The sequence below is a fragment of the Magnolia sinica genome, chromosome 6 (genome assembly GCF_029962835.1).
Source record: "Magnolia sinica isolate HGM2019 chromosome 6, MsV1, whole genome shotgun sequence".
Classification (NCBI taxonomy): Eukaryota; Viridiplantae; Streptophyta; class Magnoliopsida; order Magnoliales; family Magnoliaceae; genus Magnolia; species Magnolia sinica.
Window position 1 is genome coordinate 88,637,063 of NC_080578.1, and position 27,067 is coordinate 88,664,129.

Here is a 27,067-nt window from a genome sequence, read left to right on the forward strand (position 1 = left end):
TCTGGCAAGCAACACTGGGATGCAATGAAATAATTACTTTGATATATTCGAGGTATAGTAGAGTATGTATTGACATTTGAAAAGTCAGAGGCAAGTTAATATGCTATATTGATTCAAACTACACAAGCAATGTGGATAATAAAATATTAACTTCTGGTTACTCGTTTATTTTAGCAGATAGAGCGATCAGTTGGATGTCAAAACTCTAGTCTGTAGTGGTACTTTCCATAATTAAAGCTGAGTATATGGCGGTGATAGAAGTGTTTGAAGAAGGTGTTTGGTTAAAGGGAATGACAAATCAATTTGGGATTCAGCAGGAAGCCGTGCCAATTAATTGTGACAACAAAAGCACAATTAATTTTGTGAAGAACTCTACTTATCACTCATACTAAACACATTGGTGTTGGTCATCATTTTATTCCACAGGTGCTTGAGGAAGCAGGAGTGACTTTAGAGAAGATCCATATAAGCATGAATCCAAATAATATGCTAGTGGAGCTTCCAAGGGAGGTGAAAATCAATTAGTTACAACTGGATCTTCAAGAAGAAGAAGGATAGATACAAAGCAAGATTAGTCGTGAAAGGGTATGCGTAAAAGGAGAGTGTTGACTTTAATGAGATTTTTGCACCTGTGGTCAAGTAGGTGTCTATTATATTTGTAATGTCGTTGGTTGCATAATACAACCTGGAATTGGAACAGATGAATGTGAAGAATGCTTTTGTACATGGACAGTTGGAGGAGCATATTTATATGAAGCAACCAGAAGGGTGCGAAGTAAAAGGGACTGAGAATAAAGTTAGCAAGTTGAGAAGGTCATTATATGGCCTGAAGTGATACAAAAGATACAAAAGATCTCCTAGGCAGTGATACAAAAGATTTAATACTTTCATGATGAATTAGATGTTTATTAGAACTGAGTACGATTATTATGTCTATTTCAAGACACTGAATGATGGAAAGTTCATTGTACTGGTATTATATGTAAATGACATGCTTATCACCAACTATAACATGTCTAATATCGATAGGTTGAAGGCTCAGTTGTCAGGGACATTTGAAATGAAAGATCTGTAGGCTGTAAATAAGATTATTGGTATAGATATTCACATAGATAGATAAAGGAGTAAGCTACAGTTATCATAGGTAGAATACCCTAAGAATGTATTGGTTAAGATCGGTATGGACAAGGAGAAACCAGTTAACACACCCTATGCTGATCACTTTAAACTTTTCTTCTGAATAATATCGTATTATAAATAAAGAAAAGTAAATGATGTCTTATGTACTCTATTTGAGTGCAGTCAGCATTTTGATGTATGGCATGGTTTCTACGAAACCAGATATTTCACACGTAGTGGGTGTTGTTAGGAGATACATGGCTAACCCCGACAAGCAACAGTGGAAGGTAGTGAAATAGTTACTTCAGTATATTCGATGTATAGTGGACTATGTCTCGACGTTTGAAAAGTTAGAGGACAAGTTAATAGGTTATGTTGATTCAGACTAAGCAGATAGTCTAAATAATAGAAGGTCAACTTTCAGTTACTCGTATTTTTTAGTGGGTGGAGAGATCAGTTAGATATCAAAGATCCAGTTTGTGGTGGCACTTTCTAAAACTGAAGCTGAGTATATGGTGATGACAGAAACATTCAAAGATGATGTTTGGTTAAGGAAAATGATAAATCAATTTGGGCTTTACTAGGAAGTCATGCTAGTTAATGGTGACAGCGAAAACATAATTAATTTGGTGAAGAACTTTGTTTATCACTCACGTACTAAACATATTGATATTGGTTATCTTTTTATCCGACAGGTGCATGAGAAAGGAGGCGTGACTTTAGAAAAGATCCACGTAAGAGTGAATCTGGCTGGTCTACTTACAAAGGTGGTTCGTACAGTGAAGTTCAAGTTTTGTGCAGTTTCTCTGGGCTTAGGGACGGCTTAATGAAGGCAGAGTGTGCACGAAGAAGCACCAATAAAGCTATGATGAAAAGTGATTAGAGATAGAGGTGGCAAGGAGTAATGGAGTGTGAAGATGAAGACATGGTATAGATTATTGTCTAATATCTTAAATTTATATGTAACAGAGTCTATCAATATCATTGATATACTAATCGATTCCATCAAGTAAATGTTGAAGCCATCGACAGTATTCGATCCCATTGATAAAATCTAAAAAAATCTGAGTTGATTGCTGGACACACTACCAGAAAACAGGGCAAAGGCTACGGATAAAAACCGTAGCTAAAAGTCTATGGTTACGGTTAAAATCCGTAGCACGACCGTAGCCATTGGTGTTGTAGCCATAGGTCAAAAAGCTATGGCTACTGATAAAATCCGTAGCCATAGATATAGTGGATACGGATTAAATCCGTAGCCGTTGCTTCTGTAGCACTAAAGTATTTACAACTACGGATTATATCTGTAGCTAAAAGTTGAACAAGAACCGTAGCAATAGGCTGAAATTAGCAACAGCTACGGTTTTCAGATACAAGGCTACGGTTAATAGCCGTAGCTAATGAAACTCTAGGTACGGATTAGATCCGTAGCAATATTGTCCATAGTTTAAAGCTACTTACAGTTACGGATTTTATCTGTAGCTAAAAGTAGAATGAGAACCGTAGCAAAAAGCCGAATTTAGCAAGAGCTACGGTTTTCAACAAAGGGCTACGGTTAATAGCCGTAGCTAATGCTCACTGTTAAGAAAATATTTAATTATAATCATTCATTCAATTACCACCTGTATAATCATTTATTCATTCAATTACAATCATTCATTCAATAATGAATCAATTACAATCTTTCATTCATTCAATTACAATCATTCATTCAATAATGAATCAATTACAATTACAACAGTCTAGTTAAAGTTTTCAAAACAAACTTAATCAAACTGTTACACAACATTAAGTTCCACAAATAATACAAAGTCACAACGCAAGATTTGGGTATGACTTTTGCTTGGCTGATGAACAACTACAGCTTGTTCGGTTGTCTGAAAGCATCTGCAAAGAAGAAGAACTCGGCATTAGCTATAATTTATAGTGAAGTACATCATGAAAAACATATTACACATAAGACAACAAAACAGAACAAATGAACAACAAAACTAAAATACACCATTTCCATTTCTTGGAAGAAGAGGGAAAGTGGGAAACCACCATGCCACATCATGAAAAACTAACGCAAAGAACAAGGCATAACCCAAAGAACCTTAAAAGCTGATTGGATGTAAAACCTGGACCAGACTGGATGAATGGACTGGTTTGTGCTGGAACCAAGCACGGAAACAATTATCTTTGTGATTCACAATACAAAACAAATATAATTCTAAATATGAAACAAATAAAAAAGTAAATTAAAGAACTCTAGGAAAATATGTACACACCAAATAGATGGGCTAGCATTTGCAATAAATGTTGTTTTTGAATTTCCACCAAGAGCATCCTGTAATCAAAGACTTGTATTGAGGAACAATCGATTATAAGCAAATTGGACCATAAGCTCATTTTATGAGGAAAATATAGGCTTATCTTGTAAATCATGAGATATATTGTCATAATCACATCATCCACAAACTCAAGGGATATATTTACCAGTAAAGTATTTCTGCAGAGGTAGCTTTCAGGCATAACAACTTTTGCAAGATGTGATGGTTGATATATGTGGGATACAAGTAACTCAAATTAATCTAAGAGTTAGCGATTTTGTTATTCCTAGTTGTAGAGCTTCCAAGATACTATAGTATGAGCATGGCTCAAATATATGACATGTGACTTATAGTTAGGAAGATATATGGGCAGCCTAATTGTAGGAACAACAAACCTACATGCCTTCAATGTTGTTGATACCAACACCAATATCAGCCTCTTGAATCATGTCAAATAGCTCCAATCTAATGAATATGCACCAGCTGATGCATACTCGATTTCATTCTCATTCTGGGATACATCTAAACATGTTTTCCAATACAATACATAAATGCAGGTGAGAGTACTGGGATATTAACATACAATACACAAATGCAAGTAAGGAATGGTGGATTTTACTACATTAAAAGCACAGAGAAATACCCTATAATGAGAATTTCAAACTTTAGATGTTCCAAAACTCAAAAGTCGGGACTCATACAAATATAAACACAACCTGAGATGTTCTAAGATGGCTTAGGACTTTTTAACGTCTGATTTAAGATAGACTATTACTCACAATTTCTGTACCAATGAAAATAAGTGTAGCATAGGGTGCAGTTGGTTGCACCAAACATCATGAAATTCGGTTTATACCATTGAAAACTAACCTTCCACTTTAATCTTGCCAACTACTTTCTTTACCGCTCCATATATTCACTCATATCCGATCGTATCATGGCTGCCACCTACAACAATGTCAGCAAAAAAATGAAATTAACTATATAGTTAAAAGAACCGTTGTAATATAGAACTCTCTCTGGCCATTAAAAAAAGACCAGATTTATTTTTTTTAAAAAAAAAAATCCATACCGTTTCTGCCTAGATTTTTGCATTTTCCACCACCTGCATAAACATAATAAAGACAAGATCCAGAATGAAGCTCTAGCTAAACCATCAAGAACCCAAATTCCTGAGTTTAAAAATGACGAATAGAGTCACGGTAATTACAAAGTAGACTGCAACTCAAGCCAACACCTAAAAATCTATAAACCCCTTGATGGGGTCTACTCCAATGGCTTTCAAAACCTAGCCATCCTTCTACACCATACTGAAAACAAAGACCATAGCAGCACAAATTACAATTCAAAATTCAGTATGGTGTGCTGTATAGAAAGTGGCTAAAAGATAATGACAGTGCACTCGTTGTGTTGTAGTGGATATATCCTCACGAACAACCATGCATACATTAATTTCCAACTATCGAAAGAGAAGTTGGTTTTTCAAACTATCACCAATGAATATTTTCTCCTAACAGTCCCAGCCGTACATGTGTCATTGGCAAACTTGAAAACACAATTTTATTCTCTTAGTACCAAAAAGAAAAGAAAGAAAAAAAAATAAGAAATGTGAATATCCAGCAAAGGATTATAATCTTGTCAAAACAATAAAACTCAAATCTTTGCTAGTGCATTTTTCTACTCTAAGACGAGCATGGTCTTTGACAGGCCGACTCGGACCAACTCATTCCGTCGATGAATAAGTCATGACTCGCCCATTTCAGGGGCTGATAGGTTCCAGTCGGGCCTATTTTCACCACTGACTCATGGTGTCAAGCTCGACCTTATAGGAACATTTCCCACACACACATACAGTGACATTACCATGAATCAGAATATTGAAGAGGTACTCTCCAGTACATGTGACACAGTACTTACTTGACTGTCCATTTTTGGAAAGGGTGTTTGTCACCTAAGATATATGGAGTTTTAGTACACAATTACAATATGGAGAAGCATCTCCACTTGTGCAAGTCACAGCAGCTGCCCACTTGCGACCAGTCCTCCCTTACCTGGGCTTGGGACTGGCCGATGTATCACTTCCTAGCATTTAAAAAAAAAAAAAAGGTAAAAGAAAAACTAGCACAAACCATAGTTCAATTCAGTTGAAAAGGAAGCAGCAAATACCTACAGGAGATGGATATATCTCTTGACAGAACAGCTTCTTTTTGGGTTAGCTCCATAAAGCAGATTCCATTATTAAATAAAGGCGAAGTTTACCTGGTTTGTCAGTTCCTCAGTTTCCTCTTCAGCCTCATCATCGTCTAAGACATTGTCAAGCGATTCTGACATCATCTCACTCTGCATGGAGGCATGCACTTCAACTAATACATGCTTAAATTGAAGAAACAACAAATTTTTTGTCATTTACTTACTACAAGGATTACTAGCCAATAGAGACGATACCTAAGAAAATTGCGGAAGGTTTTCCTCGACTTGAATTCAGGATGAAACTGGACACCAACAAAGTAAGGGCGACTTGGCAGTTCAAGAATCTGCAGAGCAAAATTACAGAAAAATAATAATAATAACCAAGGGGACCAAGCCCTATCCATACACGACTGGGCCACAGCCATTGCCACTCCTATTCAATCATACACATGGGATAATTGTCCTGCAATCCAGACCGGCCAAATTGCTGATACACCATAACCCAAAAAGAGAAAAAAGAAGTGGTGTGTCTTGGAGCAGCAATGTTCATGTTCAGCGATTTCTGCTTTCAGTTTAGGGTCCTCTTCTTCAGTCCATGGTTCCATATTTAAAGATGGATCCAGAGTGTTGACCCACCTGTCACCACAGTCAAGACTCTGCAATTTAGTCAAATCAATGGTTCGTTCTTTTATATTTATATATATATAATATTGATATATGAATGAATCCTACAAACCTTGTTTTTTATGCATGTGCCTCCCTTTCGACTATTTGTGGTATTAGAATAGTACTTTAAAATGCTCAGCTACTACCAATAAGAAAGAGAGAATCTGTATATCAAAGATAGGGGTAGAATAGTAACTAATGGTTTTAAGCAATTAGTCAGGTTAAATTTTTTGGAAATTATTTTGAAATACCTCTCTCTACATTGAACTTGAGTTCGGCCAGGGACAAACTGAGCAATTTTCATCCAGTTTTTCTGCCCGAAAAGCATCACAGCTATTTTCAAGTGCTTGTCTTCATCCATAGTCCTTCTCCCTACCCTTTTCCTAGAAGGGTGAAGTGTCTTTCTCCATCTGCATTCAATAGGATCACATGATTGACTTCAATGAAGAAAGTTCATGACCCAACCCCTATCAGGGACTACATTGTTTCAATTTTCTAGCCTAAAAGTTTCAGGCTATTCCATTGAAACAAATTTTCCAACCGTGCATTTGTATTGTATGCTATTTCCCACCTGAGGTATGAAGTGGCCTAATTTCTAGGCCAAAAGATCTAAACAGTGCATCCCACCTGATGGAAAGCTCAGAACTTGCAAACCTGCTCTACCAAATGAACCTGCATAAGGATGAGCAGGGCTCCACGGCGTGGAGTATTGGAATATATATCTGTCTTGCACGCACCATTGCTCTAATTCACCTAACCCAAATTTCACATATTCTCCATTGCTGAAGGTGTAAACATAAGGTCATTCCCAATTGGATGAAGTGAAAACATATTGATCCAAAACTTCTATGGCCTATTTAAGTTTATTTTCCATCCAATATGTTCATAAGGTCATAAATACCTGTATGAAGATGAAAAAAATAAAATCATATTGATCCAAAACTTCTATGACCCCAAAAAGGGTTTCAATGGTAGACGTTCAATCCCCCGCTGCTTTTTGCAACTTATTTTTCGTCTCAAGCTTTAATATGAGCTCGCCAAATGGATGGATGGTTTGGATATAACACATACCTCATGATGGGAACCACATAACTTGCTTCCCTCAATACAACAGCATCCTACTTGGATGCAGATTAGCTACTGATAGGTTGAATAGCGAGAGTCACTACCGAAGTGACGTCATCAAGCTCCATAGGCCCACTATGATGTATGTGAGCCCACTATGATGTATGTGCTTTATCTACATTGTCCATCTATTTGGAGATTTAATTTTAGAGGATGAGTTAAAGAATGAGGCAAATCCAACTATGTAGTTGACCCCACCACAAAAAAACAATGGTGAGATTGATGCCTACCGTTGAAACGTTCCTAAGGCTCACCATGATTTTTATTTGAAATCCAACCTGTTCACAAGTTAACATAGACATGAAAGAATGGAAAAAACAAATATCAGCTTGATCAAAAACTTTTGTATCCTATTTAAGTTTTTAAATGGATCATGGTTCTTTTTTGGGGCTAGACATTTGGTACTGTGTACTGGGTTAAGTCATCCATTCTGCCATGGTTTCTGAAACATTGTTTGAGAGGGTCCTGATCTACAAGTATTTTCATCATCTCAAGATGGACCTTACCTGCAATGACATGATATGCGTTGTCCTTAGAATGGGTGAAACCTTTAGGTTATCTGTCTAATTACTCCATGAATCTGTTAGAGAGTTTATATCTTTATAACTCCATAGGGTTTCTCAATCAGCAAGAAGAAATCATGTTCGCAATATAAAGGATCTTCATTTGCAGAATGCCAGTCAAGTGGTTTGAGATGATGACATTTGTTGTAGTCTTAGTGCAGTACAAAGTGTGCCATGATCCCACCAATGGACTGTCTAGTCAATTTGGTGGACCGCATGTGTCCCAATGGGCATGCATCCAAATGATTTCATGGGTCCCTTGGTTATCTTTGTGATCGGTCCCATTTGTGTTGAAAGGATTGTGGTTTAGTCTATCTTAGTGTTTTCCTTTGTGTCTTAAGCTATAAAAGCTGGTTAAACATTTGTCGTGTTTACGTGCCAATTGGTTTGTGGACTGCATGAACACATACGGTTGACCTGTGGCTTGTCGTTCCAAGGATCAGAGCAATATAATTGCTTTATTAACAGTGATTATGTATTACAGATCAGGACCTGTAATACATAATTACTGTTAACTAAAATGGGATGAACTCATTTTCAGGCCTCTAACGAAAAGGGCCTTAACATTTCCTTCACAAGTCTATGATCTTTTATTCTGTCTATGAACACCAACGTGTACAAGCTCAGTGGGGCATCAGAGACATGAAGATATGCTTAACATAGATTGCAGCCCATGGATTATGGTGAATTTCAGTTCTCTTAGTTGCAGTTTTGAGAACTCTCACATCCCACTGTGGAATATCCTCTAAACTAATTAGCTGTATGCACCTTAGCTTTCTATTGTGAACTGTTTCAAGAAGTAGCTGTCAGGAAGTACTCAGAACTTCTTTTGTGTTTTCTTTTTCTCATTGATTGGCACATCCAAACAACTGATATGTTGCTGAGTTGCAGTTGCTAATTTCTTTTGGGTTGCAGGGTTGAGAAAAATGAGAATGGAGAGGCGGCATTCTCTTAGTGTGCTATTATTACTCTTAATGCAGGCATGAGAAAAATGAGAATGGAGAGCCGTCTATTAATTTATGAGCTCATTTTAGACATGAAACAGAAAATGAGGCAATTCCAAAGCTCAAGTAGACAACACCACAGGAAGTAGTAGGGATAATGACACCCACCTTGAAACATTCACAGGGCTACTATGATGGCTAATTGCCATCCAACTTTATCATAAGGTCACAAAATTTGCTTACAGTCAAGCAGTCCAAAGTGGATCAGGGTTACTACCGATTCGGTTTTAAATGGATCATGGTTCTTTTTTCTTTTTTCTTTTTTCTTTTTACCCATTTAAAATTCAAGTTAGTCATAGGTCCACAATGTTAGACCTGATTTTTTTTTTTTTTTTTCAAGTTACTCATAGGTCCACAAAATTTGCGATTACTCTTCTACCTTTGTATAAGCTAACTACCTCACGTAGAGACACCCCAACAACAACTAGGATCTGAGAGATATCAATAGACAGACATTTGATACTCCAACACATTAAAAACCAGGCTTCTCAGGAGCATTCATCTCTTATCGAAGTAATCTTAAAAACTCTTTGAGTTGCTCGGTCAGAAAATATGCAGGTTGAGTTGAATGGGGCCCAAGTACTAAAAAATTATGGAAAACAGACTATAACATATTCTTGTAAACTAGCTGTAAAGAGATAACATTCCTATCTGTTGTCCCAAATGTAAACAGTGTAATTCTTTTAAATCAAATAACTACTGTACTTAAATTTTGTAACCACATCTCAGTAAGTTCAAAATGTGTGTAAACCAAGGATTAGAGCAAGATCGTACCTGCAATAAGTTCAAAACCCAGTATGCTATCGAACAGGTTGCTGTGTAATGCTGCATCAAACAGGTCAAGCTACTGATCGGTTTGCTCATGTTCTAACAAACACAATACAGGAAAATCTACCGCACTTGAACATGAAAATGAGGCATAGTAGAGCTCTCACTTTGGCAATCTGTAGTGCAAGGAATGCAATCCAGACAGAGACAAAAGGGATGAGGTCATTCCAGTAAACATTCTTAAGGACTGGGACTTGGGATGGTTACAAGAAATTACTCCAACAGCTTAGATAGATGGGAATACAACTAACAACATAAACTCACCTCTGCATCTCCAGATGTCCTAGTCTCTTTTTTAGTACCATTTCTTAGACCACCAGGGAGAGGCTTGTACTCCACCTCTTCATTGCCAGTGCCTGTTTCAAAAGGGAAAAGGAATTGTAAGTCTCAAAAAAAAAAAAAAAATCCTATTTTCCACAGAATAAAATTCCAAACTCTGCTTACAGCTGGAAATACAGAGTTCTGAAGAGCTCTTTTTGCCTGAATCTCCTATAGTTCGGTTGGAAAAAATAAAGATTTTTAGCTACAAAACTTCAAAATAGAAAATTTCAAGAAAGTAATCTGATCTATAACTTCTCATTTCCCATTGTTGCATACAACCAAAAGAGTAAGACCAATATTAAAATCAATATAAAGAAGGTTAAGAAGTTGTCCTCATTGGTAGGCAGATTTGTGGCAATTAAAAAGCTCATAAAGAAGGCTGAGAAGTGTTCTGCATGCTTACTTTGAATAAATGCAACCTGTTCTGGAAGCCATGTGTCGAGTGTAGCAGATCGTACCTACAGCACATAGCCAATACTTTCATTTTTAGACCTAGCAGGGATACAAAGCTAACTAGTAAATAGTTGTGTACACAACTTACCTTCATAGGCTTTCAATTTTGGAACAGTGATTTGTTTGGGGCTGCAAATTCCTGTAACCATATCAAATTTCAGGATCTTCGACAAACAACGCAACTAACAAAAAATAAATAAATCTCACGGGCCTGCCCCACGTATAAAAACATATTCTTAGGTCTGAGGGCCATAGACACTTCTGTCTAACCTGAAAGCCATCATTAGTGACAGATTCGTTTTGCTACAAATATATATAAGCCATTATTAGTGACAAGTTCTCAATCAGGTAGCTACACATTCCATAGAATTTCAAGTTTATAGGCTATGACAGATTCGTTTACAAACACTGATGCAGAGATTGGTGCCATGTCCTTTTCTTTTCTTTTCTTTTTTGTTTTTTGCCATTTTTGGTTTCATGAAAAACGGAACCCAGATTCAGATAGCAATGAACTGAACACAACATTATTCATGCAGTGCTCATACCAGGATCATGATATGATGATACCAATGCCTTGAGAATATTACTAATATCCATGGCAATAATTACATAAAAGAAAAAAGAAAAAGGAAAAACACTCATTCCATGTATATGTATTTGTGTGTCATCATCATAGCTGTCTCAGCTATTTCGGGTCAGCTTCTTAAGAATGCTGAGTTGCCCATTTGACACCAACCGTCCAAATTTACCTAGGCTTGGGACCTGTTAGTGTGTGTCACAAAGAACACACACACACACAGAGGAAGGGAGGGAGGGAAGGAGAGAGAGAGAGAGAGAGAGAGAGAGAGAGAGAGAGAGAGAGAGAGAGAGAGAGATGACTCTTACGGGAGTTCAAATCTAGCATTTGCATGATCATGAATGTGATATTTACACCAGCCACAACAAATGGATACTCCCAAGTAGCTCGCTTTCCACTGTGCTTGTTCAATACCACATTTGGGGAAGGGCATATGGCAAAAAATATATACATATGACCAATGTGTAGTAAAAAACCCACTACACAAACTCATTGTTCTATCTTCCCAAGGGGGTTGGATCTAGAGCTACTGTGTTTGCTGTTGGTTCATGCCCGTTTGCTGCTGGTTCATGCCCTTTAAGCGGCGCTTTTGGAAATACTTTTGGTTGAAGGCTTTAACACCATCAGGGTACTTCTCCTTGACATAGTTCTTCAGGCATTTGAGGTAAGAGAAATCCGCTCTAAAACTATTTGTGGAGATAACAAAAAAGCACCTGGTACCTTGGTATTTGTCATGCTTACCAACTGTGACATAGTCAATCTTTTCACCCATTTTTGTCGCTTTGTTAGGATGGTGCTGAAAAACATTATTGAGTACCCAGGACTGATCTTCATCTAATAGCCGATCACCGTCATTGTAGCTAGAATTATGCAGAGTTCGTTTTGTCGACAGCAAAATTGGTTCAACATCATTAAGAATTTTCTCTTCCTCACATGCGAATAGATCCAAGCGTCTTCCAGTGGCAATGAGAATCCCATTAGCATTCCGACCATCAGGTTTGGATCATTGAAACATGACCCTAATTCCAACGCATTGAATGGGAGTTACTAGTGCCCTTAAATTAACCACTCATTGCATATAATGGTGGCCCACTTGATGATTGGATTGGGCAATTCACCATAGGTAGCAGCCCTAGATTTCAAGCCTGGTGTTGGGTGGAGCCCTACCTATTCGAGCACACATCAGGATGGCACACTTGTGAAATATTTGAGCTTTTGATCAAATGAGATACACTGTTTAGATCCTCTAGCCTAACTATTAGGACATTTCAATCCTTGGGGGGCCACAATTTACTATACAAACTAGCCTGTTTCGTTAACCTCAAAAGTTTTGGTTTTGTTTAGATAGAACTTTTTGAACACATCTGTCCAACTAGAACTTGTTTAAATAGGCTTGAATGTATAGATAATCTAAGAACAAATTAATGAAAAACATCCTACAGTCTATATTATGGTAATTCATGAAACTATGACACCAAAGACTACAACTCCACTCATTTCTTAGATATGATGGCTATTAGGCAATTATCCTGAATCTAAGATTTCTTTTTACCATGAAATCCGTCGCAGAATTATAGATGCACTAATCTAGGATAGTTTCAAGGATCTCAGATGCACTATGATAAGAAAATAAGTAGACTTCCTTCTAAGGTAAATTACACGCAAAATATGGAGGAGGTACATTGCCAACAACAGTTCTAAAAGGTCTCATATCCTACCCAAGGTAGATAATGTATCATTTAGGATCTAGCATGCATTTTGGTACCATTTACTAAATGGTCACAACCCTACAAGACCTTGATTCGTGCACTTGGGTGAGGATTCAAATAAAAGTATTCAGTAACAGCAACAGTAATAGCTGCCATAACGGCTGGCCATATGGACAATACAATAGGGGCCATAGCAGTCAAAAAAAAATTTAAGAAAAAAAAAATATTGCCCCCATTATCAGTCCATTACAAACCTGTTACAGCCATTACAGGCTCATTACAAGCCTTTTTTATTTTCAGATCAGGCATTACAGCCCTGTTATTGCGTAATGAGGTCCCACTGTTACTTTTACATAACCATTTTTTTATACCTAGCTTCAAATGAGGGATTTTCGAGAGAAATCCAGTTTATTCTATTTTTCTTTGATTCAATGTAGTCAATTTTTATTACTTGGTAGCAGATGTTACGAACCTTAGCCATGTTATTCACCAAAAAATTTAGATTTTTCCAATTTCTAATCATGCAACACAGTAATTTTTTCCCTATTTTAATCATATGCAAGAAGTCATGAATGAGAAAGATGTTAGTGATGAAAGTGGAAGTAGGAAACGGAAGAAAACAGAAAAATGCAAGTTAAAGCAATTGATCTCCTCTATTGTGATTTTCCATGTAATTCTTAGTGTTATATTTTCTGGTAAAGTATACAATCAGGCAATTGCAGCATATGCTAAATCTACTAGCCATGTAGAAAAGGAATGTGTTATACTAAGTAGATAATGTCAAATTAAAATACACCATTAACATGCATTGTTCAAAAAATGATAGACTGATCTTAGTCTCTTATAAAATACGGGGTGATGATTGACTTACCCAGATGTCTACCTTCTCACTTAGAATTTCTCTTCTGAACATCATCAATACAAAATTAGAGGGTTGGTTATCTTCCAAAATGAGATAATCTTCATGACGTTTCCATCCACAGCATGGCATAGTAGACCAACAAAATGGTTTATTTTTTCCAAATGATTTAATAAACTGGATCACCACACCATCAATACAAAATTCATGGAATTCAGATCCTCCAAAAACTATACATTTCCTTAGGATCAGTACCTTATATCTACTCCCAACAAATAGAATCACATTTCGTAACCCTTCCAAGAGCAATTAAGAGGAAGAAGATAACCACCACAACCAGAACCAAACAGGGTTCTTCTCAAATCATAAATCAACACAAATTGACAAAAAGAAGATCAACATAAAGAGAGGTTAAAGAGTAATGCTCAAGGATCAAAGGGCCTTACCTACGAGCAATTGATGGTGAATCAGAATGCATTGCAAATACCGCGTTGCATGCATCCCTGAAAATTAATAGGACCTGCTTTTCCTCAAAATAACATGCTCCTATGTTCTCCAGCAAATTAATACTGCTTCAACGAAGGACCCACATCACGTGCAAGATAAACACAAGAGAAATTAATTTTGAACAAGAGCAAAGATGGCAGAAACTATCTAATTAATTTTGAAAAAGAGAAACTTCCTCAATACCTCATTTGCCACAGGAGATGTTCGATCTTCTTTGTCAAATATAAATGCAAGAAGCAAGTGCTTACACTCTACATATGCTTCCTTAATAATAATAATAAATAAATAAATAAAAACAAAAAAAAAAAAATAAAAGAAGTCTGATTTTTTAAACCATGGAGCTACAAATTGGGATCACCTAATGAGTGACTTGGATCTTACACAAGTGGATCATCTATTCTAAGCTAGTACCAAAATAGACGGATGGAGTTCACTTGGCACTCCAACTGAAACAATCAAAAACAGGAACATCAAGTAAACTACTTGGCCTTCTTCCCCCTGTCCTTATCGACCTGCTGGAATGCAGTGTTTGGGCTATTGATTTCCACAACCGAGTAGTTGTGGTTCTTCGTTGTAACGATAACTGGGGTCCCCTTTTGTGTTTCCTTCACCCACCAATCTGAAATGTCCAAGCTTGGAGCCATTTTCCCTACCCAAACAAAACACAAATTCCCCAGAACACTGCAAAATCCACTACAATGTCTCAAAATCTTCAATACCTAGATCTCAAAATCAAGAAACAAACACAACCCATTTCAGCTCCAACCATCAAAAACAAGATCCCACCACACCAACTTCCCAAACAGCAACCCAAACCAAAACAAAGCAACAAAACCTAGATTTCTATTCAATCTACAACCATAAAAAACAAGAACCCTACCACAACAACTTAAAAACCAACTACTCAAACACAATTCAAACCAAAAGAAAAACTCAAAAAAACCCAGATTTGTATTCAATCCAATCTGCTCCTTCCCACACTGCTCTACAAAGCTAACAGCGGGAGAGAAGCAGCATTATGAGGAAAGGTATCTGTAGTTGTATAAAGCTCAAGACCATGTGGGCATTATTCAATAATACCAAAACTATAAAAAAATTAAAAAATAAAAAAATAAAAAAACTCCACCTTTTTGCAAGTTCACTACATGTTATTTACCATGGGTGCGGTTGATTTAAAGGCCCCAAAATGGAAAGGGGACAGTTAGGAAACTACCATTTCAGGGTTGTTTCATCTATTCTAGGGATTCTTAGTTGAAGCATTTCTTCAAACATGTAGGAGGCTATGGACAACGGCAGATATGGCTGCCACTTTCATGGTTGCTGCCTAATTTCTGGCCATTAAAAGAGGAAATGAGAGAGAAAGAGAGAGTACCTTTCACTTCATGTGCTCCGATTTCTTCTATTCTCGTCAGCTATTGGAGGGAGATCGATCAATGGCTGCTTTCAGGGAGATCAGGGAGATTAGGGAGATCGAGAGATGGAGGGAGGGAAATCAGGGAGATCGAGAGATGGAGGGAGAGGAAGGGAGAGAGATCGAGGAAGGCAAAGGAACAAGCGAGATGGAAGAGAGAGATCGGGGAAGGGAGAGGGCAGGGAGAAGTGCGTCGGACAAGAGAGAGAGAGAAGAGGGAGTGTGCGCCTACAATAAGAGAGGGAAATGAAAAATTCCCTCCAGGTTTTCTGTTTTAATCACATCCTTTCACTGGCAGCCACGTTTCAAAAGCAGGGGCGGACGACTGCTGGTGATTTCCATGATCACCGGCTTTTTCTTGTAGTGAAGGGATGCGTGAGATTGAGATTGAGAGAGATAGAGAAGAGGGGCGCGGGAGATTGAGAGAGAGAGAGAGAGAGAGAGAGAGAGAGAGAGAGAGAGAAAGGGTCGGAAGTGAGACGGAATAGGGTTGAGTGGAGGGAAATGGGTGTTTTGTGAGAGGGGGAAAAGAAAAAGGCAACGCGGTTTTTCACATTTTTTCCTGCTACGGTTCTGCTACGGTTTTTAACCGTAGCTAAAATCTAATATGACCGTAGCCATTGCATGGCCCTCCACGGCTCACTTTTGACGGGATCTGGACGGACGACCTTGTCAAGGGCTGTGTGGGGTCCATATTGATGCAATCGATATATCCACTCCATCCATTAATTTTATAATATTTTTTTATAGTAATTGAACCCAAAATCTAGGCAAATCGAAGGTTAATTGAATCACACCATCGATCAATGGATTAATCTCCACTCTTTCCTACAGTGTGGTCCATTTGAGCTTTCGATCTATTTCCTTTTTTGGGTTCTTGCATAAAATATTTTTAAAAAATTGATAGACGTATTAGATGGAGTACACACATTTTAATGGGCCTCATAGAGTCCCTTATGACATATCCAAGGTTGTACGTACGTCTAGCGGAGTTAGCTTTTTGCTACGGTTTTTACAATTTTAGCTACGGTTTTAAGCCGTAGCAAATTAGCTACGGTTTATAGTCGTAGCTAAAAACCAGAATAGTCCGTAGCCTTTGGTCATTTTTTTGGTAGTGACAATTTTAGAGGTTGCTACTGTTAAGACTCAAATATTGCATAATTTTCCCCATTTATATCTTAGTTTTATGAACATAAATCATCTTAATATTTTATTTTACTCATGTATGTGTTGCAAGGTGAATTTAAGAGCTTAGATTGAAAAATGGTGCTAAAAAGTAAGAATTTGATGCTCAAAAATCACCAAGGTAAGGGATGGATCTTAGGAGACCAAGATTGAAGAATTCACATGCCAAAGATCCAAGAAAACCAAGTGAGGAATGAAAAGAATCGAAGATTTGAAGTGAAGAATCCTGAAATCGTCCTGAAAAAGTGTATTCTAAAGTTGTGAAGTTTATTTTAGGAAACTGCACAGTAAGAAGTCTGTTTTAAACGAACTATGCAGCGAGAAGTCTATTTTAAAAAAATACATATATTTGAGGCGGTTTCTAGGGTTTTTCAACTTTGTACGAAAATTAGAGTTCCTTACTTATAAATAGGGCTTCCTAGGGCATTCCAAGACATTATTCAAGGCATCTCAAAGCAAAATTTAGGATTTTTAAAGAGTTTTTAGTTTTATTAAAGCTTTGTAAGTTGTTTTTTTAAAGATCTTTTATATTTACAATTTTTTCTTTATTTCTTGTTGCTTTTTATTTCTGCAATTTAATTATGTTTTTCTAAATTCCCTCTAGCCCAAGCTAGAAGGGAAACACATGGGTTCAATATTTCTTTAAGATAATGATGATTGATTGTTTTAATAATGAGAAGAATGGTGTATGCATGTTATCTATTATTTAGGTTTTATTTTTTTATCCTCTTGTGAGATTCATATATTTCCATCATATGAGATCCACATTGATGGATAGGCTTACCCTAGATCAATCAGATTTCTTAGATAGGAGATGTTCTCAACCTGTTATATTTCTTTGATATTCATTATCCTATAGATATTGAATACTTAAAATCACTGGTGCTTGAGAATATATGTCAATGGTGCAAATCCATTATTTTCTAATCTTTTATATCATTTATTAAAATATTTAAACTGTTTTATTTTTCGATTAGGCTGACCATAGTGCTCAGATCCTAGTTATGTTATCCAAGTCATCATGATTTTGGAACATTAACTTATGTGTGGAACTTTGAAGCTTGGGTGTTATTTTATTCAGTTGAATTACATCCATTCAAAAATCTCAAAATTAAATCATCAGATTAATTTTTATTACTTAGTTTGTTTTGCATTTGATTTTTTTTTCTTCTCACAATTCATCTCTCTGTGGGATCGACCCTGTATTCACGGGATACTACTTATGAACCTCTACACTTGGAGGCAAGCAATCAAGTTTTTGGCGCCGTTGCCAGGGAGAGACTGAGATAGATCAGATCTATGAAAGATAGCTAAGGTAAGTTTTCTTCTAAGGTAAGTTCTCTTCTAAACCCTCCAGATTTTCTGTAGATTTTTTTTCTCTTTTCTTTTTCTTTGAAAATAAAGTCAGTTGGGTCTTTCAGGTACTAACTATGACATAAGGTTGCCCTGCTTGGGATTTTATTACCCAAGTGCTATGGTTCTCCTACAGTTGCTGTCTGATCATAAAGATCATCCGCTGAATTTATTTTCCAGATTAGCATAGTTTAATTTCTGCATTAGTTTTACTTTTATTTATTTATTTTTTATTATTATCTTGCTTTGTGGATTGAACCCTCATGGTCGGCCCTGCCACCTGGGTTGTTGATTTATTTTGCTTTGTGGAGTGAACCCTCATGGTCGACCCTACCGCCTGGGTTATTGATTTATTTTGTTTTGTAGACTGAACCCTCATGGTTGGCCCTGCCGCCTGGGTTGTTGATTTAAGTTTTTATTTTTATTTTAAGTATCATACTTGTTATTTGAATTAGTGGTATTTGTTGTGTGGTGTGGATGGTTTATGTCTCGTTGGAGTAGGGATCAAAACAATCGACTCTCATCTGAAGGGGTACTAGTTCCAAGCCTTGATCATTCATTTAGAAGAGGTACTCAACATCACTTGGATTCATTGGCAGACCCAGTTGATAATCCAAATCCAAATCTACCAGATCCAACTATAAATCAAAATAGAGAAAATCAACATAATCCTCCTCTTGAGGATGAAAATGAAGTTCATAGCACTACCAAAAAATCGAGCAAAGGTTACGGACTTTGGACCTTAACCTAAACCTAAACCTATAACCTTAGCTATAGCTGGCTAAACCTATAGCTTATAACCTAAACCTAAACCTTAACCTAAACATAAACCTATAACCTAAACCTAAACCAAAACCTATGACCTAAAACCTTAACCTATAACCTAAACCTAAACCTAAACCTATAACCATAACCTATAACCTATAACCTAAACCTAAACCTAAAACCTAAATGTATTCTCAAATCCCTAAACCTAAACCTACACCTAATCCTAATCTCAACTCTCTAACCTAAAGCCATACCTAAACTTGAAAACCGAAACATAAACCCGATCCCGAACCCAAACCCGAATTCCTAAACCTAAACCTTAACCTATTCTCAATTCCCTAAACCTATATCTTATAACCTAAACCTAAACCTAAACCTAAACCTAAACCTAAACCTAAACGTATAACCTTAACCTAAACCAAAACCTATGACCTAAAACGTTAACCTAAATCTAAACCTAAACCTTAACCTAAACCTAAACCTAAACCTATAACCTTAACGTAAACCAAAACCTATGACCTAAAATCTTAACCTATAACCTAAACCTCAACCTTAACCTAAACCTAAACCTAAAACCTAAATGTATTTTCAAATCCCTAAACCTAAACCTACATCTAATCCTAATCTTAACTCTCTAACCTAAACCTAAACCTAAACTTGAAAACCCAAACCTAAACCCGATCCCGAACCTGAACCTGATTTCCTAAACCCAAACCTTAACCTATTCTCAATTCCCTAAACCTATAGTGTATAACCTAAACCTAAACCTTAACCTAAACCTAAACCTAAACCTTAACCTATACCTATAACCTTAACCTATACCAAAACCTATGATATAAAACCTTAACTTAAACCTAAACCTAAACCTTAACCTAAACTTAAACCTAAACCTATAACCTTAACCTAAACCAAAACCTATGACCTAAAACCTTAACCTATAACCTAAACCTCAACCTTAACTTAAACCTATAACCTTAACCTAAAACCTAAACCTAAACCTAAAACCTAAATGTATTCTCAATTTCCTAAACCTAAACCTACATCTAATCCTAATCTTAACTCTCTAACCTAAACCTAAATCTAAACTTGAAAACCTAAACCTAATCCCAATCCCGAACCCGAACCAGATTTCTTAAACCTAAACCTTAACCTATTCTCAATTCCCTAAACCTATAGCTTATAACCTAAACCTTAACCTAAACCTAAACCTTAACCTATACCTATAACCTTAACCTATACCAAAACCTATAACCTAAACCTAAACCTAAACTTAAACCTAAACCTATAACGTAAACCTAAACCTAAAACCTAAATGTATTCTCAAATTCCTAAACCTAAACCTACACCTAATCCTAATCTCAACTGCCTAACCTAAACCTAAACCTAAACTTGAAAACCCAAACATAAACCCAATCCCGAACCTGAACCCGATTTCCTAAACCTAAACCTTAACCTATTCTCAATTCCTTAAACCTATAGCTTATAACTTAAACCTAAACCTTAACCTAAACCTAAACCTATAACCTTAACCTAAACCAAAACCTATGACCTAAAACCTAAACCTATAACCTAAACCTAAACCTAAACCTAAACCTATAACCTTAACATATAACCTAAAACCTAAACCTAAACCTAAAACCTAAATGTATTCTCAAATCCCTAAACCTAAACTTACACCTAATCCTAATCTCAACTCCCTAACCGAAACTCATACCTAAACTTGAAAACCCAAACCTAAACCGGATCCCGAACCTGAACCCGATTTCCTAAACCTAAACCTTAACCTACTCTCAATTCCCTAAACCTATATCTTATAACCTAAACCTTAACCAAAACCTAAACGTAAACCTATAACCTTAACCTAAACCAAAACCTATGACTTAAAACCTAAACCTTAACCTAAACCTAAACCTAAACCTATAACCTTAACCTAAACCAAAACCTATGACCTAAAACCTTCACCTATAACCTAAACCTCAACATTAACATAAACCTTAACCTAAACCTATAACCTTAACCTAAAACCTAAAACCTAAACCTAAACATAAAACCTAAATGTATTCTCAAATCCCTAAACCGAAACCTACATCTAATCCTAATCTCAACTCTCTAACCTAAACCTAAACCAAAACTTGAAAACCCAAACCTAAACCCGATCCCGATCCCGAACCCGAACCCGATTTCCTAAACCTAAACCTTAACCTATTCTCAATTCCCTAAACCTATAGCGTATAACCTAAACCTAAACCTTAACCTAAACCTAAACCTAAACCTTAACCTATACCTATAACCTTAACCTATACCAAAACCTATGACCTAAACCCTTAACGTAAACCTAAACCTAAACCTTAACCTTAACCTAAACCTAAACCTATAACCTTAACCTAAACCAAAACCTATGACCTAAAACCTTAACCTATAACCTAAACCTCAACCTTAACCTATAACCTAAACCTCAACCTTAACCTAAACCTAAACCTAAACCTTAACCTAAACCTATAACCTTAACCTAAACCCTAAAACCTAAACCTAAACCTAAAACCTAAATGTATTCTCAAATCCCTAAACATAAACCTACATCTAATCCTAATCTCAACTCTCTAACCTAAACCTAAACCTAAACTTGAAAACCCAAACCTAATCCTGATCCCGAACCCGAACCCGATTTCTTAAACCTAAACCTTAACCTATTCTCAATTCCCTAAACCTATAGCTTATAACTTAAACCTTAACCTAAACCTAAACCTAAACCTTAACCTATACTTATAACCTTAACCTATACCAAAACCTATAACCTAAACCTAAACCTAAACTTAAACCTAAACCTTAACCTAAACCTATAACGTAAACCTAAACTTAAAACCTAAATGTATTCTCAAATTCCTAAACCTAAACCTACACCTAATCCTAATCTCAACTCCCTAACCTAAACCTAAACCTAAACTTGAAAACCCAAACATAAACCCAATCCCGAACCTGAACCCGATTTCCTAAACCTAAACCTTAACCTATTCTCAATTCCTTAAACCTATAGCTTATAACCTAAACCTAAACCTTAACCTAAACCTAAACCTATAACCTTAACCTAAACCAAAACCTATGACCTAAAACCTTAACCTATAACCTAAACCTAAACCTAAACCAAAACCTATAACCTTAACATATAACCTAAAACCTAAACCTAAACCTAAAACCTAAATGTATTCTCAAATCCCTAAACCTAAACTTACACCTAATCCTAATCTCAACTCCCTAACCGAAACCCATACCTAAACTTGAAAACCCAAACCTAAACCCGATCCCGAACCCGAACCCGATTTCCTAAACCTAAACCTTAACCTATTTTCAATTCCTTAAACCTATATTTTATAACCTAAACCTTAACCTAAACCTAAACGTAAACCTATAACCTTAACCTAAACCAAAACCTGTGACTTAAAACCTAAACCTAAACCTAAACCTAAACCTTAACCTAAACCTAAACCAACACCTATAACCTAAACCTATAACCTTAACCTAAACCAAAACCTATGACCTAAAACCTTAACCTATAATTTAAACCTCAACATTAACCTAAACCTTAACCTAAACCTATAACCTTAACCTAAAACCTAAACCTAAACATAAAACCTAAATGTATTCTCAAATCCCTAAACCTAAACCTACATCTAATCCTAATCTCAACTCTCTAACCTAAACCTAAACCAAAACTTGAAAACCTAAACCTAAACCCGATCCCAATCCCGAACCCGAACCGATTTCATAAACCTAAACCTTAACCTATTCTCAATTCCCTAAGCCTATAGCTTATAATCTAAACCTAAACCTTAACCTAAACCAAAACCTTAACATATACCTATAACCTTAACCTATACCAAAACCTATGACCTAAAACCTTAACTTAAACCTAAACCTAAACTTAAACCTATAACCTTAACCTAAACCAAAACCTATGACCTAAAACCTTAACCTATAACCTAAACCTCAACATTAACCTAAACCTAAACCTAAACCTTAACCGAAACCTATAACCTTAACCGAAACCTATAACCTTAACCTAAAACCTAAAACCTAAACCTAAACCTAAAACCTAAATGTATTCTCAAATCCCTAAACCTAAACCTACATCTAATCATAATCTCAACTCTCTAACCTAAACCTAAACCTAAACTTGAAAACTCAAACCAAATCCCGATCCCGAACCCGAATCCGATTTCTTAAACCTAAACCTTAACCTATTCTCAATTCCCTAAACCTATAGCTTATAACCTAAACCTTAACCTAAACCTAAACCTAAACCTTAACCTATACCAAAACCTATAACCTAAACCTAAACCTAAACTTAAACCTAAACCTAAACCTAAACCTATAACGTAAACCTAAACCTAAAACCTAAATGTATTCTCAAATTCCTAAACCTAAACCTACACCTAATCATAATCTCAACTCCCTAACCAAAACCTAAACCTAAACTTGAAAACCCAAACATAAACCCAATCCCGAACCTGAACCTGATTTCCTAAACCTAAACCTTAACCTATTCTCAATTCCTTAAACCTATAGCTTATAACCTAAACCTAAACCTTAACCTAAACCTAAACCTATAACCTTAACCTAAACTAGAACCTATGACCTAAAACCTTAACCTATAACCTAAACCTAAACCTATAACCTTAACATATAACCTAAAACCTAAACCTAAACCTAAAACCTAAATGTATTCTCAAATCCCTAAACCTAAACTTACACCTAATCCTAATCTCAACTCCCTAACCGAAACCCATACCTAAACTTGAAAATCCAAACCTAAACCCGATCCCGAACCCGAACCCAATTTCCTAAACCTAAACCTTAACCTATTCTCAATTCCCTAAACCTATATCTTATAACCTAAACCTTAACCTAATCCTAAACGTAAACCTATAACCTTAACCTAAACCAAAACCTATGACTTAAAACCTAAACCTAAACCTAAACCTAAACCTAAACCAAAACCTATGACCTAAAACCTTAACCTATAACCTAAACCTCAACCTTAACCTAAACCTTAACCTAAACCTATAACCTTAACCTAAAACCTAAAACCTAAAACCTAAACCTAAACATAAAACATAAATGTATTCTCATATCCCTAAACCTAAACCTACATCTAATCCTAATCTCAACTCTCTAACCTAAACATAAACCACAACTTGAAAACCCAAACTTAAACCCGATCCCGATCCCAAACCTGAACCTGATTTCCTAAACCTAAACCTTAACCTATTCTGAATTCCCTAAACCTATAGCTTATAACCTAAACCTAAACCTTAACCTAAACCTAAACCTAAACCTTAACCTATACCTATAACCTTAACCTATACCAAAACCTATGACCTAAAACCTTAACCTAAACCTAAACCTTAACCTAAACCTAAACCAAATCCTATGACCTAAAACCTTAACCTATAACCTAAACCTCAACCTTAACCTAAACCTAAACCTAAACCTTAACCTAAACTTATAACATTAACCTAAAACCTAAAACCTAAACCTAAACCTAAAACCTAAATGTATTCTCAAATCCCTAAACCTAAACCTACATCTAATCCTAATCTCAACTCTCTAACCTAAACCTAAACCTAAACTTGAAAACCCAAACCTAAACCCGATCCCGAACCCGAACCCGATTTTCTAAACCTAAACCTTAACCTATTCCCAATTCCCTAAACCTATAGCTTATAACCTAAACCTACACCTTAACCTATTCCTATAACCTTAACCTAAACCAAAACCTATGACTTAAAACCTTAACCTATAACCTAAACCTAAACCATACTTGAATTATTTACAACATCTGAATTTCTTCCAGCCATACTTGTAACTTGAATTATATCATGGGTTCTGAGATCTGAAATTTAGCAAATGTCTAACCATTTTTAAAAGAACACTACCACAGAAATTTCTATATCGGCAGTGTCTTAATGCTTGGTTTTGCCCCATTTTCATCTACATATCATTCCTGAGGCAACTAATAGAAAATCCGAACGATTCTATACCAGCAAAGTAAGCATACATTAAGTTTCTTCCTGTCCTATGCAGGGCTTTGACAAACTAAAAGAGACAATTGAGAAGTGGGAAGGCATAACAAAGGCATCGGCATGATTTAATCTAAAGCTTTTTGCTGACAAAGACACGTATGAAGCCATGGATGAACTTGCAAAGTTGCAGAACAAGACTACTCACCAGCTAGCCATGGAAGTCATCCGCAACTGAAATGAAAGTGTTTCTCTTGCCTTGCTTCAATCTAAGGCAGATCATATGAGGCCAAAGAATGGTTCTTGGTTCACCATTGCTGAATGGTCTTGTAACTCTTCACCATTAGTAATTGCTTCAATCTGAGGCAGCTCATATGTGATTGTAATTGAATGAATGAATGATTATGTAGGTGATAATTGAATGAATGAATGATTATGTAGGTGGTAATTGAATGAATGAATGATTATGAACGTGGTAATTGAATGAATGAATGATTATACAGGTGGTAAATGAATGAATGAATAATTATATATATTTTTTTAATGTAGGCTATAGCTACGGATATTAACCGTAGCTGTTATAAAATTCGGGATATTACTACGGATCCAACACTACTTTTAGCTACTAATAATATCCGTAGCTGTAGGTTTTTTTGGCTACAGAAGAATTTGCTATGGATTATATCCGTAGCTATTTTAACCTATTGCTACGAATTAGATCCGTAGCCATAGGTTTTAGACCTATTATTTCGAGACCTATGACAATGGTCGTGCCACGAAGGTGCTACGGATTTAATCCGTAGCTATAGATCTATGGCTATGGATTAAATCCGTCACCTTTGCCTATTTTTCTAGTAGTGTAGGAATGTGTTAAACCAACCACGGACTTTACGTGAACATTTATACCCTGAGAGATCAACTTTACCATCTTGCATAGTTTTCCCTGCTCACACAGGGAACATTGATTTTAAACTAGGTGTGATTCAATTAATTCCTAAATTTCATGGCTTGGATTTTGAAAGCCCCTACTTGCACCTTAAGGACTTTGAGGAAGTAATTGCAACATTAGAAGTAAATAATGACAATAGGAATGTACTTAAGCTTAGGTTATTCTTATTTTCTTTAAAGGATTGGGCCAAAGCATGGCTCAACTCTCTAAGACCTAATACCATCACTTCATGGCAAGCCTTAAGTAGAGAGTTTTTGAAAAAGTTCTTTCCCGAGCACAAAACAAATGCACTAAAACAAGAAATCATGTCATTCTCCCAAAAGGGGAATGAACTATTTTTTCAAGCTTGGGAGCGCTTCAAAGACATTCTAATTACTTGTCCATATCATGGTTATGAACTGTGGCACGTGATTGATGCTTTCCGAAAGGGGCTCACCATGGATACCCGTCAGTTCATAGAGATGATGTGTGGTGGAACCTTTCTTGACAAAGATCATAATGGGGCTTGGGATTTTCTAGATATGTTAGCAGAGAATACGCAGACATGGGATGTCTCTGCTAAATCAGACCAAACTAGACCCATTCCTAGAGAGAAAGCGGGAATGTATGTCCTAAGAGAGGAAGACGACCTTAATGCAAAATTCGCTGCATTAACTAGAAAGGTCGAAGCCTTGAAAATTAGGAAGGTTGATATGGTCAAAGCAAACACTTCCTTAGGTAATTTTTGTAGCATTTGTGGTGGTACAGACCATGACACAAAGGATTGTCCAATAATCTCAGTTGTACAAAATATCACGCATGAGCATAATCAAGCAAATGCTATAAATAATTATCAAAGGTCAGTTATGCAACCAATTGGAAACATGTACAATCCAAATTGGCGTAACCATCCTAATCTTAGTTGGAGGAATGGACCACAAATTAATGTGCCCAATGCACCTCAAATGCCTCCACAAAATAACTTCTTTGGGGCACCTAACAATACACCATATGTGCCCCCACCAAAGCGATCATCTATGGAGGATGCATTGACCACGTAACTCTCAAGCTCAAATGAATCAGTCTCTAATCCAATCAAATCAGGAATTAAAGATAGTTGTGGCTAGGATTGAGACTCAACTAAATGCTAGGGAAAAAAGCACCCTTCCTTC

General features: G+C 36.4%; 1 protein-coding gene, 2 long non-coding RNA genes and 1 other non-coding gene across 4 annotated transcripts; all 4 read right to left on the reverse strand.

Moving 5' to 3' along the window:
- Window positions 1–6,158: 6,158 nt before the first annotated feature.
- On the reverse strand, window positions 6,159–7,002 carry LOC131249032 (uncharacterized). Its single transcript, XR_009172641.1, has 3 exons — window positions 6,942–7,002; window positions 6,539–6,697; window positions 6,159–6,257 (listed from the first exon to the last, which is right to left on the reverse strand). It is a non-coding gene; the product is annotated as an uncharacterized LOC131249032 (long non-coding RNA).
- A 2,350-nt stretch (window positions 7,003–9,352) lies between these two features.
- On the reverse strand, window positions 9,353–10,331 carry LOC131249033 (uncharacterized). Its single transcript, XR_009172642.1, has 3 exons — window positions 10,252–10,331; window positions 9,915–10,163; window positions 9,353–9,804 (listed from the first exon to the last, which is right to left on the reverse strand). It is a non-coding gene; the product is annotated as an uncharacterized LOC131249033 (long non-coding RNA).
- Window positions 10,332–11,684: 1,353 nt separating this feature from the next.
- LOC131249708 (DNA-directed RNA polymerase V subunit 1-like) lies at window positions 11,685–14,877 on the reverse strand. The gene is made up of 2 exons (XM_058250483.1): window positions 14,717–14,877; window positions 11,685–12,111 (listed from the first exon to the last, which is right to left on the reverse strand). The coding sequence occupies exons 1-2, from the start codon at window positions 14,875–14,877 to the stop codon at window positions 11,685–11,687; spliced, it is 588 nt and encodes a 195-aa protein (XP_058106466.1).
- An 11,326-nt stretch (window positions 14,878–26,203) lies between these two features.
- On the reverse strand, window positions 26,204–26,310 carry LOC131250435 (small nucleolar RNA R71). Its single transcript, XR_009173363.1, has one exon. It is a non-coding gene; the product is annotated as a small nucleolar RNA R71 (small nucleolar RNA).
- Window positions 26,311–27,067: the final 757 nt, after the last annotated feature.